Here is a 16,256-nt window from a genome sequence, read left to right as displayed (position 1 = left end):
AGTTGGAAGAATCGAGATTGGCCGATAGTGTTGCACAGTAGTAGGATTCCTGACTTTGGGAATCGGACATATGAGAGCAGACCTCCACAGTGATGGAAATACCCCGTTCATCAAGGAGTAGTTGAAGAAATGTTCAATGATAGGTATTATGCTATGTATAACCAGTTTCAGAAGTCTCAAAGAAATGCCATCCACACCCGTCGCATTAGATTTAGTCTTTGCGATAACTTTTCCAATTGATAGAGGCGTGACGTACTTCCAATGAAAGTTTTTATCATCAAAATTCCCGGAGAGTAGACCATCCAAGATGTCAACAGACTCACCCGTAGCACCCACTTCAGGAGCAGAACGTTTAAAACTATTTACAAAGAATCTGTTCAATTCTTCCACCGAGTGAAGAAGGCGTACATCCTTAGCCTTGACGAGCCCAAGATGCCTCAGGTTACTCCAACCTCGTTAGCGTTATCCGCGCAGTTGAAGACGTTGAGATAGTAGTCACGCTTCTTAGAACGGACCAGAGTTTGAACATGATTGCGCAGTACTTTATAGTGGTTGTAATAGAGGTCACATTTATGTCTTCGTCACACTCTTCGCGCCAGATCCCTTTTACGCATGACCAAGCGCACTTCCTCCGTTAGCCATGGAGCAGGCAAGTTCTTGAAATGTCGCTGTTTCAGAGGAGCATGTGCGTTAAAGATGTTTAGCAGCTTGTTATTAAAGATCTCAATTTTCCCATCCATATCATCGGTGGTAAAGAGATCCATCCAATCTATAACTTTGACATCTGATTGACACTGTGCCGCATCGAAGGCACTTCAATCCCTCCCCCGTCGCTGCTGAACCCTGACTCCATACCTTACATGTATAAGGATGAGCTGATAAAAATGGGACGTCGTGCTGCCCGTACTCCCCAAGCTTGTCCTCATCGTCAATAATACACAGATCGATAAGTGTGCTGGAATTCCTCAGGTGATGAGTGGATCCGAAAGGAACAAGATGAAGATTAGAAGCAGATACAAAGGCACTCACTTGCTGGCTGTCAAACGTCACCAGATTCATATCAGCGTTAAAGTCTCCGAAAATGACAGAGTGTTTGTAGCTGACCTGGAGCTCAAGAAATGCTTGGAAGAATTCATTTAAGTAGCCAGAATTAGGAGGCCTATAGACCACAGCCAAAAGTAGCTTTGACGAGTTACTAATTAAGATTTCAGCCATCATAAATTCAGGTCTGGCGGTAGGTGATCCAGGAAAGTTAGAGAGAATAAAAGCACGCAGCCGATCAGAGAGATAGAACGCAACACCCCCACCAACTCTGCCCACTCTATCACATCTAAAAAGCGAGTAGCCCGGCAGCCTTACCATACCATCGACGATGTCGGGCCTAAGCCATGTTTCAGACATGCAAATGACATGATAGTCTGAGTTGACGAAGAAATGTCTGAATTCGTCGAAATGAGCAAAAAGAGACTGACAGTTTATATGACAGATCTTGATGTCCTCAAGGTCGTTTATAATTTCAGTCATAATTGATGTTGACTATCTTGTCCTTAATTTTTCGGCAGAGTATAGGACACTTCGCAGCGTCCAAAGCAGAGTGTCCATAATCATTATGAGATCCTTGATGACTCTCACAGTTACGACACTTCGGTGGTTGATTCCTGCTCTTACATTCCTTCGTTTCATGGGCCCCAGCACAATGTCCACATGACGGCCCCGCTCCGCACTCCGCAGCAAAATGCCCAAAAGAGAGACACCTGTAGCATTGCACCACTCTCACATGATCAGCGAAGGAGCAAGATGCATATCGGAGATATATGCGTCCGCTGTTGAAAAGAGCTTTACGTGCTGCCGATGATACCTCCACAATACAGCTGGTAGTTCGCCTATCTTGTTTGGGCTTAAAAATATAAACGACCTTGAGATCTTTTGCCAAATCACTATTCAGATTCTGTGCGACAAGTTTCTCTCCTATCTCTCCCAATGACATCCCGGCTGGTACACCATGTATGATGAGCCTAGGATTAGCCTTCACGCTCTCGCAAATCTTAAGTCCCGCTTTAGCAAGACCAGTGAGCCTTAATCTTGTCCATGGGAGCAAACGCTTCGATCCTAACACTATCATCCTTCGCAAGGGTCATCCTCTTGACCTCAGTCCACAGTCAGCCGGTTTAAATACCCTGCGTACTGTTTCTCTCGTGACCTGTGCTGATACATATTCATCCAACTTCTCAGGTGTAATCAGGAAGCTAGTTGTATTTGTTAGTTCCACAGTCGGTCCTCGTGATATCCGCACCTCAGATCCCGAGGAGCCGGTTACGGATGAGTAGGATTTCGCCTTAACTTTTCCGGTTTCCGCACAGCAGCCATTCGCACTCCTCCTCACTGAGCCCCGATTACCAAGGTCACCCATGGCCTCCACAACCGCTTTCTTAATGCTCGCCGAATAATCAATAGATGTCGACCGTTCTTCAAGTAAATTGATCAAGACCGTGGACACCTCCATGAAGGCATCCCTGCAAGCCCCAAAAGCGGCACCAATCGACGTTCTTTTATCAAGCGTCTCCTTAATAGATAAGAGCAGCCTTGATATCGTGTCACTGTGTCTATCAACAGTGACCCTAAGCGCATTCACTCTTGAGGAGTTCAATACTCCAAACCCATTTCTCTCTAGCATACCTGATGCGTTTAAATTTCCCGCGCTGGTAGACTGTCTCGTAAGCCCCCTACTGCCTACGCCACTGCTTTCCTGCCCACCGCTTCCTACGTCGTCCATATCAACAAAACGGATTCCCGATAAACAAATGCTCTAGATCGTCTATGCTTCCAAGGAGAAATCCGTAAAAACTCGAAAATCACAGTTATAGCGTTTCACGAAAATCCAAGATAGCCCGCTGACCAAACAAGAACAGAGCCGCACAGAAGAAATAAGTCAAGAAAAAGTAGCCCTTGACGCAGTGCACTACAAAAGAAAAAAGGGGGGCCCCGAAGGGCCAAAGAGCGGAAGAAAATTGTCACAGTATACAGAGCGATCGAAGGCACGTCTACTTCAACTCACCAAAATCGAGAGAGAGAGAGAGAGAGAGACGCAACAGAGGAGCAAGTATCTGCTCCTATTAAAATATGGTTGGCCCATGCCAAAGAACGAATAGAGAGAGAACATAACACACAGAGGACTGTGGTGACTGAGACTGTTGGCCAGTGCGAGGCTGGCAATACAGATTGTTAATGTTATAGATTGTTAATGTTATAGATTTAGATTAGAGCTGGACACAGTTTGCACATTTGCCGATTTTCGAAAGTCACCGCGTACCATCCTCCCTTTACATCTTGACATCTTAGTAACAAGTTGTCTAACAACTATAAGCACGCAGCATTCTGCCTCAGGAACGACGCATCTGTAACATGATGTGGTTTCGTATCCTCCGACTGACAAAATGTCAATATATATTTTATAAATGCGATCTTTAAAGATTTTTTTTTTTAATTTTTAAATAGTTAATTACATTTATTACGATATAAAAATTTTAAAATATTAAATTGTGGGAGATTATTATATTCAAATTAATAACTCCCTCAATTAGGAACGGCGTGTCAGGAAAAATATAAAATTAGGATAACTCGATGTCAGGTATAAAAGGCTTTAATACGGATGACCTATATAATAGGGATATACAATAAGTCGGTCAAGGAGACTCGCATATATATATATGTGTTATTATAACAGCTGATCCCGAACGACTGTGTGTATCGAACCGTCGCGCAAGGAGATTATTCTCCGCGCAATCGATCCGCGCATCGCCAAATCACGCGCGTCTTATATCGTTTTACTCTTATTGTCTACAAAATTATATGCGACAGATTTGTTAAATGTCTCGGAGACTCTTATTTTATTTCCGCGTCGTACCTGAGGCAGAATGCTGCGTGCTTAATTGCGGTTGTTAGACAACTCGTTGCGAAGATGTCAAGATGTAAAGGGAGGATGGTAGACGATGACCTTCGAAAATCGGTCGAAATGTGCAAACTATATATGTCCAGCTCGGGAGCGTCCAGATTGCCCACGTTCTAATTGCCCACCGTTAAAAGTGACCACGTTCGGAATGCTTACGTTCTGATTGACCACGTTCGAAATGGACACGAAAAATATTGCATGAAGTTCGATTTGACCACGTTCGAAATGGACACGTCTTGTTTGCTGACGTTCAGTTTGTCAACGTTTGAATTGACCACGTGCGAAATGGCCACGTGAAATATTGCATGCAGTTCGATTTGACCACGTTCAGAATGGCCACGTTCGATTCGACCACGTTCGACTTGCCCACGTTCGGAATGGACACGTTCGATTTGACCACGTTCGGAATGGACACGTTCAGAATGACCACAAAAAATATTGCATAAAGTTCGATTTGACCACGTTCGAAATGGACACGTTCTATTTACCCAGGTTCGGAATGGACACGTTGGATTTGGGCACGTTCGAAATGGACACAGAAAATATTGCATAAAGTTCGATTTGACCACGTTCGGAATGGCTACAGAAAATATTGTATAAAGTTCGATTTGATCACGTTCGAAATGGACACGTTCGATTTGCCCACGTTCGGAATGGCCACAGAAAATATTGCATGAAGTTCAATTTGACCACGTTCGATTTGACCACGTTCGAAATGGACACGTTCTATTTGCCCACGTTCGGAATGGCCACAGAAAATATTGCATGAAGTTCAATTTGACCACGTTCGGAATGGACACGTTCGATTTGACCACGTTCGAAATGGACACGTTCTATTTGCCCACGTTCGGAATGGACACGTTCTATTTGCCCATGTTCAGAATGGCCACAGAAAATATTGCATGAAGTTCAATTTGATCACGTTCGGAATGGACACGTTCGATTTGATCACGTTCGATTTGCCCACGTTCGGAATGGACACGTTCGATTTGCCCACGTTCAGAATGGCCACAGAAAATATTGCATGAAATTCAATTTGACCACGTTCGGAATAGACACGTTCTATCTGACCACGTTCGGAATGGACACGTTCGATTTGACCACGTTCGAAATGGACACAGAAAATATTGCATGAAGTTCGATTTGACCACGTTCGGAATGGACACGTTCGATTTGACCACGTTCGAAATGGACATGTTCGATTTGCCCACGTTCGGAAAGGACACGTTCGATTTGCCCACGTTCAGAATAGCCACAGAAAATATTGCATGAAATTCAATTTGACCACGTTCGTAATAGACACGTTCGATTTGACCAGGTTCGGAATGGACAAGTTCGATTTGACCACGTTCGAAATGGACACAGAAAATATTGCATGAAGTTCGATTTGACCACGTTCGGAATGGACACTACCAATAATATGAACTCGTGCATGAGGTAAGTAGCAATGACTGTTTAATTAAAGGATTATTTTATACTGACCAATAAGACCGATGTGTTAAATTTATACCTCTGCATTACTGCTTTCTGTTACAAAAGACCAGAAAGCACTTTCGGACCGTCTCGGCCGTAAGGCTGAGTTTCCACTGAGCGCGTCACGCGTCGCGTCATCCGATGCGTCACCGAGTTAACCAATCAGAACATTCCATTGAATAACATGTTTTAATATAATAAATTTCAATTTTTAAAAAATTTTAATTTTTGTCGGTAAAACAGAACAGTGTCTTTAAGATACCCATATGTAGGATTCACACTATGTCCGATTTTCAAAGTACGACGTTCGATATCCAATAAAAAAATTTGTTTTTTATAAAATATGATTCCTGCATTAAACTTTAGTCATGATTTTCGCACACACCTTCCGTAATCGTAACCGTAAGGGTCATTCCACAACAGGTAGCAAATGCCCTCGTTGCCAGTTGACAATTGCGGATTGACCAATCAGAGCAAAGCTACTTGTCAGCTGATTGGTCAATCCGCAATTGTCAACTGGCAACGAGGGCATTTGCAACCTATTGTGGAATGACCCTAATGGTGACGTGGTCACGTGCTGACATTGCACACGTGGTGACGAAAATCAGAGCCCTTATTGGATATCGCTCATCGCTCATCGCGTCCAGTGCGCAATGGCCATAACGTAAGGACCAATCGCGTTGTTTGATTCGGCAGTCCTACTCTGAATCAAGCAACGCGATTGGTCGAATTCTTACGTAACGGTTACGATTACGATTACGGAAGGTGCGTGCGAAGGCCTTTCACACATGAATTGTCGAAGGCACTGTTGCCAGTTTCGGGACGTGCAACCATACTTATACTTATAGGCCCGTATTCAGAACGCGCTTTTAAAGATGTTAGTGCGTTGTTAACCAATAACAGTGCAGTATCGAGCACTGTTAACCAATAACAACGCGCTAACATCTTTAAAAGCGCGTTCTGAATACGGGTCATAGACTGCGCCTCCTTATGGGCGCGCTGAAGATAACATTGAAGGACAGAGATATTGAGTAACCCGCACATTAGACAGAGACACACTCACTCAGGTTTATTGTTCTGCTATTGTTCTCTCACTTTAATGTAGTCTTCAATTTCTCTCACGGAACGCGCAGTCACTGGCCCGTATTCAGAACGCGCTTATAAAGATGTTAGCACGTTGTTATTGGTTAACAGTGCTCGATATTGCACTGTTATTGGTTAAGCTGGAAGCACATAAAATTACAGAAGCCAGAGGCAGAATGCAGAAGCCATAGCGCATGCGCTATAGTATCTGCATTCTGCCCATGGCTTCTGAATTTCCAATCTACATAAAAATACATAATACATAGTCACAGGCATAATAACTCATTGTAGCCGGTCCTAAGAAAAGTTTTTAAAAAGAAAATAAGAACAAAAAACGAATTTATATTGATTAACACGTAAGTATATTTTCACTATTATATTACATTATCAATGTAATAAAAATATAAACTGACAATGACAGTATATAATTATTCGTGTAAATTGTCTCAGTTTCATAAACAGTATTTTGAGGTTAATTTTAATTTGTATGCATATTTTTGAAATTGTAATTTATTGCAAAATAAACACATTTTATAATTTTCGGTACGTTTCATGTTTAATGCTTTAAATTTATAGAATCGATCCTCATGGCCTTCGATCACATGGATTACTGTCATAATATACAGATGTCTGAAGATGAAGTAAATGAAAACCTGAATCCTGATGAAGTGACGTTACAGGATGACGAAGAGAGAACTTTTGATGATATGTTAATCAATATTGTCAAAAGCTATCCACACTTATATGATACTAGTTGCAAAGATTATCGTGATGTGATAAAAAAAGAGAACTCTTGGGTAGAAATATCTAAAATTTTGAACACATCTGGTAAGTTTTATTTTTTAATATTTAACAATATTAATAATGAGCTATTTAATTCATTAATATGCATTTGTACTAAATCTGAATTAAATCAATTAGTCGATTATTAAATTTGTTTATTTAACATATTTTAGCAGATGTTTGCTGCAATCGATGGACTCGTCTGAGAGAATCTTTCTCTAAAGAAAAGAAAGAAAAGACAAAATGAAACAAAAAGTGGAAGTGGAGCCTCTAAAAGACGAGGATTTGTTTATTTCGAGTCAATGAAATTTATTGACAAATTTGTCAAAACTAGAAAGTAAGAATTTATTTTGATTTTGTATTCTTATAAGCGAGATATTATACAGTAGAACATTATAATTTTAAAGAAATTGCGATAAAAACTATAAATAATAGTAATAATATTAATAGATTATTGACATTTTATCACACTCTTTTAAATTTCCACAAATTTAATCAAATATATGGTTTCAGTTCGATGACTAACATCAAATTCCAAAAAGTGTCTCCTATTTCTGATTGTTCGAAAGACAAGAGTCTAAATAAAGAAATTGCGAATTGGGTACAGCATGGCAAACAGACTTTGGAAAAAGAAAGAACTGCATTGGAACAAATTAATACAAATACATTTTCTCTAATAAAAAAAGGATTTCAATGCCGGAAACATTATCCACTACCAGTAATTTTGATGATACGTCATGCGCATCTTTATCTTCGACGTCAGAAAGCAATACAAACGATTTCATACATGAATCATTGTCAGCTCGGTCATCACCCATCACGATTAACTCTTCACGTCTTTCTCCAACAAGCGTAAGATCTACCTGCACTTTTAAAAACCCGTCATATATGAAGGGCAAATTTAATCCAAATATATCAATTGAAAAAGACGGTAAAAAAAAAGAATCTGAAAATGATGATTTCGAAGAGTCTTTTGTTAAGTTGAATAAAGCAGTTGCAGAGCATTTAAAGTCTAAAAAATATTATGTACAAGTGCAGAATGATCCAGATACTTCATTTTGTAATCTGATTATGGCGGAATTGAAGCAATTGGATGATCATATAAAACAGATCAAAAAACAAGATATCATGCAAATTTTGTGGAAAAAGGAAAATTTGTGAGAATATAATTTATATTCATACGTATATATAACAGAATGTTCGAAAGATATTTAGAGGACGTCCAAAAGATGTTTAACATCCTGTGGATGTCCTCGGAACGTCTTTCGAACATTTGTGCTGTTTGATAATATGCTTTAAGAATACTATGCTTTAAAAATACTAAGACTGAAGTTAAGTTTTATAATAATAAAATATATAATAAAATATAGTTTTAATAATATAATATAAAAAATATATTATAAAATATATTATAAAATAAATAATGAAATATATATGGATACAGGTATATAATAATATTAAAGAATATTTAAAAAATCTTATACTATTTATTTTATATAAAATTCATTATTATATATATATATATATATATATATACACACATAAATATAGATTAATATATAGACAATAAGTACATATTAGCATTAAATTTCACAATATATGACACACGTATATAATTATTGATAAAATATTTTATCATTTAGATGAAGTCTTGATTTTGTCCTCTCGTTACATAGTCATGCTGCCAATCGACCATTCCATTCGGAGTTATAAAATAATTGCAAATACTGTCCCTAATATGCGTCTCAAATGCTGCACCATTTTCGTTATTTTCAGTTACTTCCACATTGTTTTCAAATTGTATAATATTACCTTCCTCGTTTCTTAAGAAATTGTGCAAACATACAGTTGCCAAAATATATTTATTAATATTTTCAGGAATTGCAGCGATCAGTCTGTTATAAATACCCCACTTTTTTGCCATAATTCCAAATGTATTTTCTATTATACGCCGGGCTCGCGAAAGTCTATAATTGAATATGTTTTTGCGTTCCCCCAAATACCGTCCAGAATATGGCCGCATTAAATGCTTTCCAAGGGGAAATGCTTCATCCCCAATAAAAAAATAAGGCACTTGCATATCGGTTCCGCTTAAGCAACTGGTTCCTTCTGGAATATCCAGCATCCCATTCTTCACATTCAAGGCGCTGTTTCCAAAAATTCCCGCATCACAGTTCTTCCCCATAGATCCATTATCGACCAAAGTGTATTTATAATTGTAATCACAAACAGCCATAAGTACGATGCTGTATCGTTTGTGATAATTGAAGTACAGCGAACCAGAATTCGGAGGGCATTGAGCATCGACATGTTTTCCATCAATTGCCCCCAAGCAATGTGGAAAATTCCATAATTTCCAAAAACCCTCAGCAATTTGTAAATATTCTTCTCTCGAAGGAGCTCGTAGATAGATAGGACCAAGAAGTCTTCCAAATACATCACACGTCTCTTTAATTATTTTATGTACAGTTGACAGACAACACGATAAGCAAAAGCAATTGCTGGAACTTTGTCTCCAATCAGAAATCTGTAACATTATTAATATTATGATATTAATTACCAAATTGTTTTTACATATATGTATTGTTAGACGACAAATGATCCGATATATACCACAATGTCAAAGCAATTCGTTGCTCTGGTTCAAGTCCTCGTGGGCTTCGTTTCATTAAGCTTGGATTAACAATGTCCATCAATTGCTGGAATGTTGGCAGTGTCATACGTGTATACTTATGGAACATTTGCTGATCTGTTTTTATTTCCTGAAAAAGATTGTAAAAAGCTCCTTGCTGTCTTCTTCTTGTGTTAATTGCTCGTACCCAGACATGCCGACGGCGACGACGTTCACGGTTGATCCTGTCTCTACGACGTTGCACCAAAAGTGCTCCCATATTGACCAAAGTAATTAACAAGAAATCTAAATCGTCCATTTCTGTGAAATGTTGAAATGTGAAACCTGTGAAATATAATTTCAGAAATGTGCATACAAACTAAAATTAACCTCAAAATACTGTTCATGAAACTGAGACAATTTACACGAATAATTATATACTGTCATTGTCAGTTTATATTTTTATTACATTGATAATGTAATATAATAGTGAAAATATACTTACGTGTTAATCAATATAAATTCGTTTTTTGTTCTTATTTTCTTTTTAAAAACTTTTCTTAGGACCGGCTACAATGAGTTATTATGCCTGTGACTATGTATTATGTATTTTTATATAGATTGGAAATTCAGAAGCCATGGGCAGAATGCAGAAGCCATAGCGCATGCGCTATTCAGAAGCCATGGACAGAATGCAGATACTATAGCGCATGCGCTATGGCTTCTGCATTCTGCCTCTGGCTTCTGTAATTTTATGTGCTTCCAGCTTAAGCGCGTTCTGAATACGGGCCAGTGACTGCGCGTTCCGTGAGAGAAATTGAAGACTACATTAAAGTGAGAGAACAATAGCAGAACAATAAGCCTGAGTGAGTATGTCTCTGTCTAATGTGCGGGTTACTAAATATCTCTGTCCTTCAATGTTATCTTCAGCTCGCCCATAAGAAGTCGCAGTCTATGACCCGTATTCAGAACGCGCTTTTAAAGATGTTAGCGCGTTGTTATTGGTTAACAGTGCTCGATACTGCACTGTTATTGGCTAACAACGCACTAACATCTTTAAAAGCGCGTTCTGAATACGGGCCTATAAGTATAAGTATGGTTGCACGTCCCGAGACTGGCAACAGTGCCTTCGACAATTCATGTGTGAAAGGCCTTCGCACGCACCTTCCATAATCGTAATCGTAACCGTTACGTAAGAATTCGACCAATCGCGTTGCTTGATTCAGAGTAGGAATCAAACAACGCGATTGGTCCTTACGTTATGGCCATTGCACAATAAGGGCTCTGATTTTCGTCACCACATGTGCAATGTCAGCACGTGACCACGTCACCATTAGGGTCATTCCACAATAGGTTGCAAATGCCCTCGTTGCCAGTTGACAATTGCGGATTGACCAATCAGCTGACAAGTAGCTTTGCTTTGATTGGTCAATCCGCAATTGTCAACTGGCAACGAGGGCATTTGCTACCTATTGTGGAATGACCCTTACGGTTACGATTACGGAAGGTGTGTGCGAAAATCTTGACTAAAGTTTAATGCAGGAATCATATTTTACATAAAACAAATTTTTTTATTGGATATCGAACGTCGTACTTTGAAAATCGGACATAGTGTGAATCCTACATATGGGTATCTTAAAGAAATTGTCCTGTTTTACCGACAAAAATTAAAATTTTTTTAAAATTGAAATTTATTAAAACATGTTATTACAATGGGATGTTCTGATTGGTTAACTCGGTGACGCATCGGATGATGCGACGCGTGACACGCTCAGTGGAAACTCAGCCTTACGGTCGAGAGACGGTCCGAAAGTGCTTTCTGGTCTTTTGTAACAGAAAGCAGTAATGCAGAGGTATAAATTTAACACATCGGTCTTATTGGTCAGTATAAAATAATCCTTTAATTAAACAGTCATTGCTACTTACCTCATGCACGGGTTCATATTATTGGTAGTGTCCATTCCGAATGTGGTCAAATCGAACTTCATGCAATATTTTCTGTGTCCATTTCGAACGTGGTCAAATCGAACGTGTCCATTCCGAACCTGGTCAAATCGAACGTGTCTTTTCCGAACGTGGTCAAATTGAATTTCATGCAATATTTTCTGTGGCCATTCTGAACGTGGGCAAATCGAACGTGTCCATTCCGAACGTGGTCAAATCGAACGTTTTCATTCCGAACGTGGTCAAATCGAACTTCAAGCAATATTTTCTGTGTCCATTTCGAACGTGGTCAAATCGAACGTGTCCATTCCGAACGTAGTCAAATAGAACGTGTCTGTTCCGAACGTAGTCAAATTGAATTTCATGCAATATTTTCTGTGGCCATTCTGAACGTGGGCAAATCGAACGTGTCCATTCCGAACGTGGGCAAATCGAACGTGTTCATTTCGAACGTGGTCAAATCGAACGTGTCCATTCCGAACGTGGTCAAATTGAATTTCATGCAATATTTTCTGTGGCCATTCTGAACATGGGCAAATCGAACGTGTTCATTCCGAACGTGGGCAAATCGAACGTGTCCATTTCGAACGTGGTCAAATCGAACGTGTCCATTCCGAACGTGGTCAAATAGAACGTGTCTTTTCCGAACGTGGTCAAATTGAATTTCATGCAATATTTTCTGTGGCCATTCCGAACGTGGGCAAATCGAACGTGTTCATTTCGAACGTGGTCAAATCGAACGTGTCCATTCCGAACGTGGTCAAATTGAACTTCATGCAATATTTTCTGTGGCCATTCCGAACGTGGGCAAATAGAACGTGGGCAAATAGAACGTGTCCATTTCGAACGTTGTCAAATCGAACGTGTCCATTCCGAATGTGGTCAAATTGAACTTCATGCAATATTTTCTGTGGCCATTCCGAACGTGGGCAAATAGAACGTGTCCATTCCGAACGTGAGCAAATAGAACGTGTCCATTTCGAACGTGGTCAAATCGAACGTGTCCATTCCGAACGTGGTCAAATTGAACTTCATGCAATATTTTCTGTAGCCATTCCGAACGTGGGCAAATCGAACGTGTCCATTTCGAACGTGATCAAATCGAACTTTATGCAATATTTTCTGTAGCCATTCCGAACGTGGTCAAATCGAACTTTATGCAATATTTTCTGTGGCCATTTCGAACGTGGTCAAATCGAACGTGTCCATTCCGAACGTGGGTAAATAGAACGTGTCCATTTCGAACGTGGTCACATCGAACTTTATGCAATATTTTTTGTGGTCATTCTGAACGTGTCCATTCCGAACGTGATCAAATCGAACTTTATGCAATATTTTCTGTAGCCATTCCGAACGTGGTCAAATCGAACTTTATGCAATATTTTCTGTGGCCATTTCGAACGTGGTCAAATCGAACGTGTCCATTCCGAACGTGGGTAAATAGAACGTGTCCATTCCGAACGTGGGTAAATAGAACGTGTCCATTTCGAACGTGGTCAAATCGAACTTTATGCAATATTTTTTGTGGTATTTCTGAACGTGTCCATTCCGAACGTGGTCAAATCGAACGTGTCCATTCCGAACGTGGGTAAATAGAACGTGTCCATTTCGAACGTGGTCAAATCGAACTTTATGCAATATTTTTTGTGGTCATTCTGAACGTGTCCATTCCGAACGTGATCAAATCGAACTTTATGCAATATTTTCTGTAGCCATTCCGAACGTGGTCAAATCGAACTTTATGCAATATTTTCTGTGGCCATTTCGAACGTGGTCAAATCGAACGTGTCCATTCCGAACGTGGGTAAATAGAACGTGTCCATTTCGAACGTGGTCAAATCGAACTTTATGCAATATTTTTTGTGGTCATTCTGAACGTGTCCATTCCGAACGTGGTCAAATCGAACGTGTCCATTCCGAAGGTTGGCAAGTCGAACGTGGTCGAATCGAACGTGGCCATTCTGAACGTGGTCAAATCGAACTGCATGCAATATTTCACGTGGCCATTTCGAACGTGGTCAATTCGAACGTTGACAAACTGAACGTCAGCAAACAAGACGTGTCCATTTCGAACGTGGTCAATCAAAACGTAAGCATTCCGAACGTGGTCAATTAGAACGTGGTCACTTTTAACGGTGGGCAATTAGAACGTGGGCAATTTATAGCCACTCGTCCAGCTCTGATTTAGATTATATATATATATATATATATATATATATATATTATATATATATATAGTTAAGATTATAAATTAATAGATTTTATATAGAATTTAGATATATATTTAGATTATAAATATATAATTAAGATAATAATTGGAGGATAAAGATGGCCGTTGGAGTAGTGACAGGTGACGGTCTGTGCTCCGAGTTTTAGTGAGAAAAGGAGGCGGAATAAAGTGAGTGAGGTGGAAAAAATAAGAGGAGGAGACGGCTTGGGAGCAGAGGATTAAGTAGCCGCGAAGTGATAGAGGAGGATGGAATGGTGGAGGTGCACTGGCGGATGGAAAATTGGGGTATGGAAAGAGAAGGAAGGATAAGCACGGGATAAAGAATGATGACGTGGAGAAAAAGGAGAAGCGTCGGTAAAAGGAGGATAAGGCAGAAAGCAACAGTACGGAGAAAGGACGGTGATAGAGAGGGCGCTGAAACGTGTGGGGATCGACACGTGCAGGATCGATGGCGCTGTGATGGCAGCGGCAGAGAAAGCGGAAACAGGTGGTTAAGGAAGTGATTGCACATGCGTAGAAGGAGCGGGAGGTACGCACAAGAGAGAGTGTGGCTCAATGTTGAGATAGTATTTTACTGATTCGGGTTGGAGAGAGAGAGTCAAAGTCGGAAGATGGAATGGATGAAAGAGGGAGTGAGAGAGATAAAGGAGATGAGTGACAATGGAAAAGATGCTGAAGGTGATGGAGAGGAAGTCGGAGAGAGAGACTGTGAAAGAGGAAAGGAGAAGAAGAGTGGAGAAAAGACTAGAGAGACTGGAGATGATGGAGAGGTTATGGAGGAAGAACGTGGAAGGGGATGAGAGAATGGAAGAGGAAAGGAAGAAAGAGAAGAAGGAGTGTAAAAAGAATGAGTCGGAGAGCGGAGAAGACAGGAGGTGGAGAGAGGTTATAAGAGGAGAACGGATAAAAGAAGAGAAATGTGAGGTGAAGACGGAAGGGGGGGAGAGAAGAAGAAGACAGAGGAAGAATTGGAAGAGAACGGACAGAAGATGACCGTGATGAAGCATTGCAGCGGAGGAAAGAGGAGAGTGGAAGAAGAGGAATGAGAGAGCAAAGGGCGGAATGGAAGAGAAGTGACGGAGAAAGGGGGGAGCGGAGGAAGAGAGAAGAAAGGTGGCGCACACGGGGAGAAGAGAGAAAAGAAGAGAGAAGAGGACAAGGAGGAAGGAGGAGAGAAGACGTCAAGAGAAAGTGTGAGAGGGGATGAGAGAGGGAGGAAAGAGAAAAGGGAAGGGAAAATGGAGAAAAGGTGAAAGGAGTGGCAGGGGGTAAGAGGAGAGAGATAGAAGGGAAAAGTAGTGAGGAGGAAAGAGCCAGGGGCGGGAAAGGGAGGGAAGTAAGTGTAGAAAGAGGGGTGAAGGGGGATTGAGAGGGAAGTAAGGTGGAATGGTGGTAAAAGATGAGTGAAGAAGAGGTGGTTAGGAGAAGGGGCGTGGGGGAGAATGAGGTAAAGAGGGAGGATAAAGAAAAGAAAGAAGGGAAAGAGGGGATGGAAGAGGGTAGAAAGGAAGAATGGATAGGGGGGAAGTGGGAGGAGAGGACGTCAGAAAGAAAGAAGAGGTTAGAGGGGAGAGTGGAAGAAAGAGGAGAGAGAGAGAAGAGAGAGGAGTGGGAGAGGAGAAGAATAAGGAGAAAGAATATAGTTTGGTGAGGGGAAGAGGGGGAGGATGCGGAGGAAAGAAGAATGACGATGGAATGGTTAATGACATGGGCACTAGGGAAAGAGGTGAAGGTGAGGGAAGTTAGAGAAAGGACGGGAGAAAAAAGTGCTGATAGCAACCCCTCCCCAGCGGAATTGGAAGAGGAGGAGGATAGGGAAAGGCTGTTAGAAAGGATTTTAGAAGAATGTGGAGAGTAGGCATAGATGAGGATTTGACGATGGAGGAGAGGAAAATAAAGTGGAAAATGTTAGAATGGGCGAGAGAGGAGGAAAGGAAAGGAAAGGCGGTAAGGGTATGGAATAGGAGGATAGAGATAGACGGGGTGGAATGGGGGTGGGACAGCGGGGGGAAGAATGGGTCAGAAAATAGAGGAAGGGAGTTGGTAGGGTGGAGGTAGAGGTGGATGGAGGGGTAGATCTAGGTAGGAGTGGAGATGAAAGATAAGGAGGAAGGGAGAAGGGGAAAAGGAGAGGGAGAAGAGGTTAGATTATTGTGAGGTCTCCAAATGGCCAGGTTAGAGGG

General features: G+C 40.7%; 2 protein-coding genes across 2 annotated transcripts in view; both read left to right on the top strand.

Annotated features, from left to right (window-relative positions):
* Positions 1 to 16,256, top strand: part of LOC145944770 (uncharacterized) — a 255,432-nt gene that overhangs the window by 197,875 nt on the left and 41,301 nt on the right. The window lies entirely within an intron of this gene.
* On the top strand, positions 6,767 to 7,570 carry LOC145944914 (transcription factor Adf-1-like). Its single transcript, XM_083053616.1, has 3 exons — positions 6,767 to 6,861; positions 7,082 to 7,333; positions 7,462 to 7,570. Exons 2-3 carry the CDS (start codon positions 7,093 to 7,095, stop codon positions 7,533 to 7,535), a joined length of 315 nt encoding a protein of 104 aa, XP_082909742.1. The 5' UTR covers positions 6,767 to 6,861; positions 7,082 to 7,092; the 3' UTR covers positions 7,536 to 7,570.

Source organism: Prenolepis imparis, unplaced genomic scaffold (genome assembly GCF_030444845.1).
Source record: "Prenolepis imparis isolate NDT839.2.m4 unplaced genomic scaffold, iyPreImpa1.0 SCAF_13, whole genome shotgun sequence".
NCBI lineage: Eukaryota > Metazoa > Arthropoda > Insecta > Hymenoptera > Formicidae > Prenolepis > Prenolepis imparis.
Note: the sequence above shows the minus strand (reverse complement) of the source record. Positions and strands in the feature narration are given on the sequence as shown.

What these genes read in the sequence shown, in the direction of transcription:
- LOC145944914 (XM_083053616.1), top strand. Translation starts at nt 7,093, where the DNA reads ATGGCCTTCGATCACATGGATTACTGTCATAATATACAGATGTCTGAA. An exon ending in TAAAATTTTGAACACATCTG is followed by an intron (nt 7,334 to 7,461) that starts GTAAGTTTTATT and finishes AACATATTTTAG; the next exon opens with CAGATGTTTGCTGCAATCGA.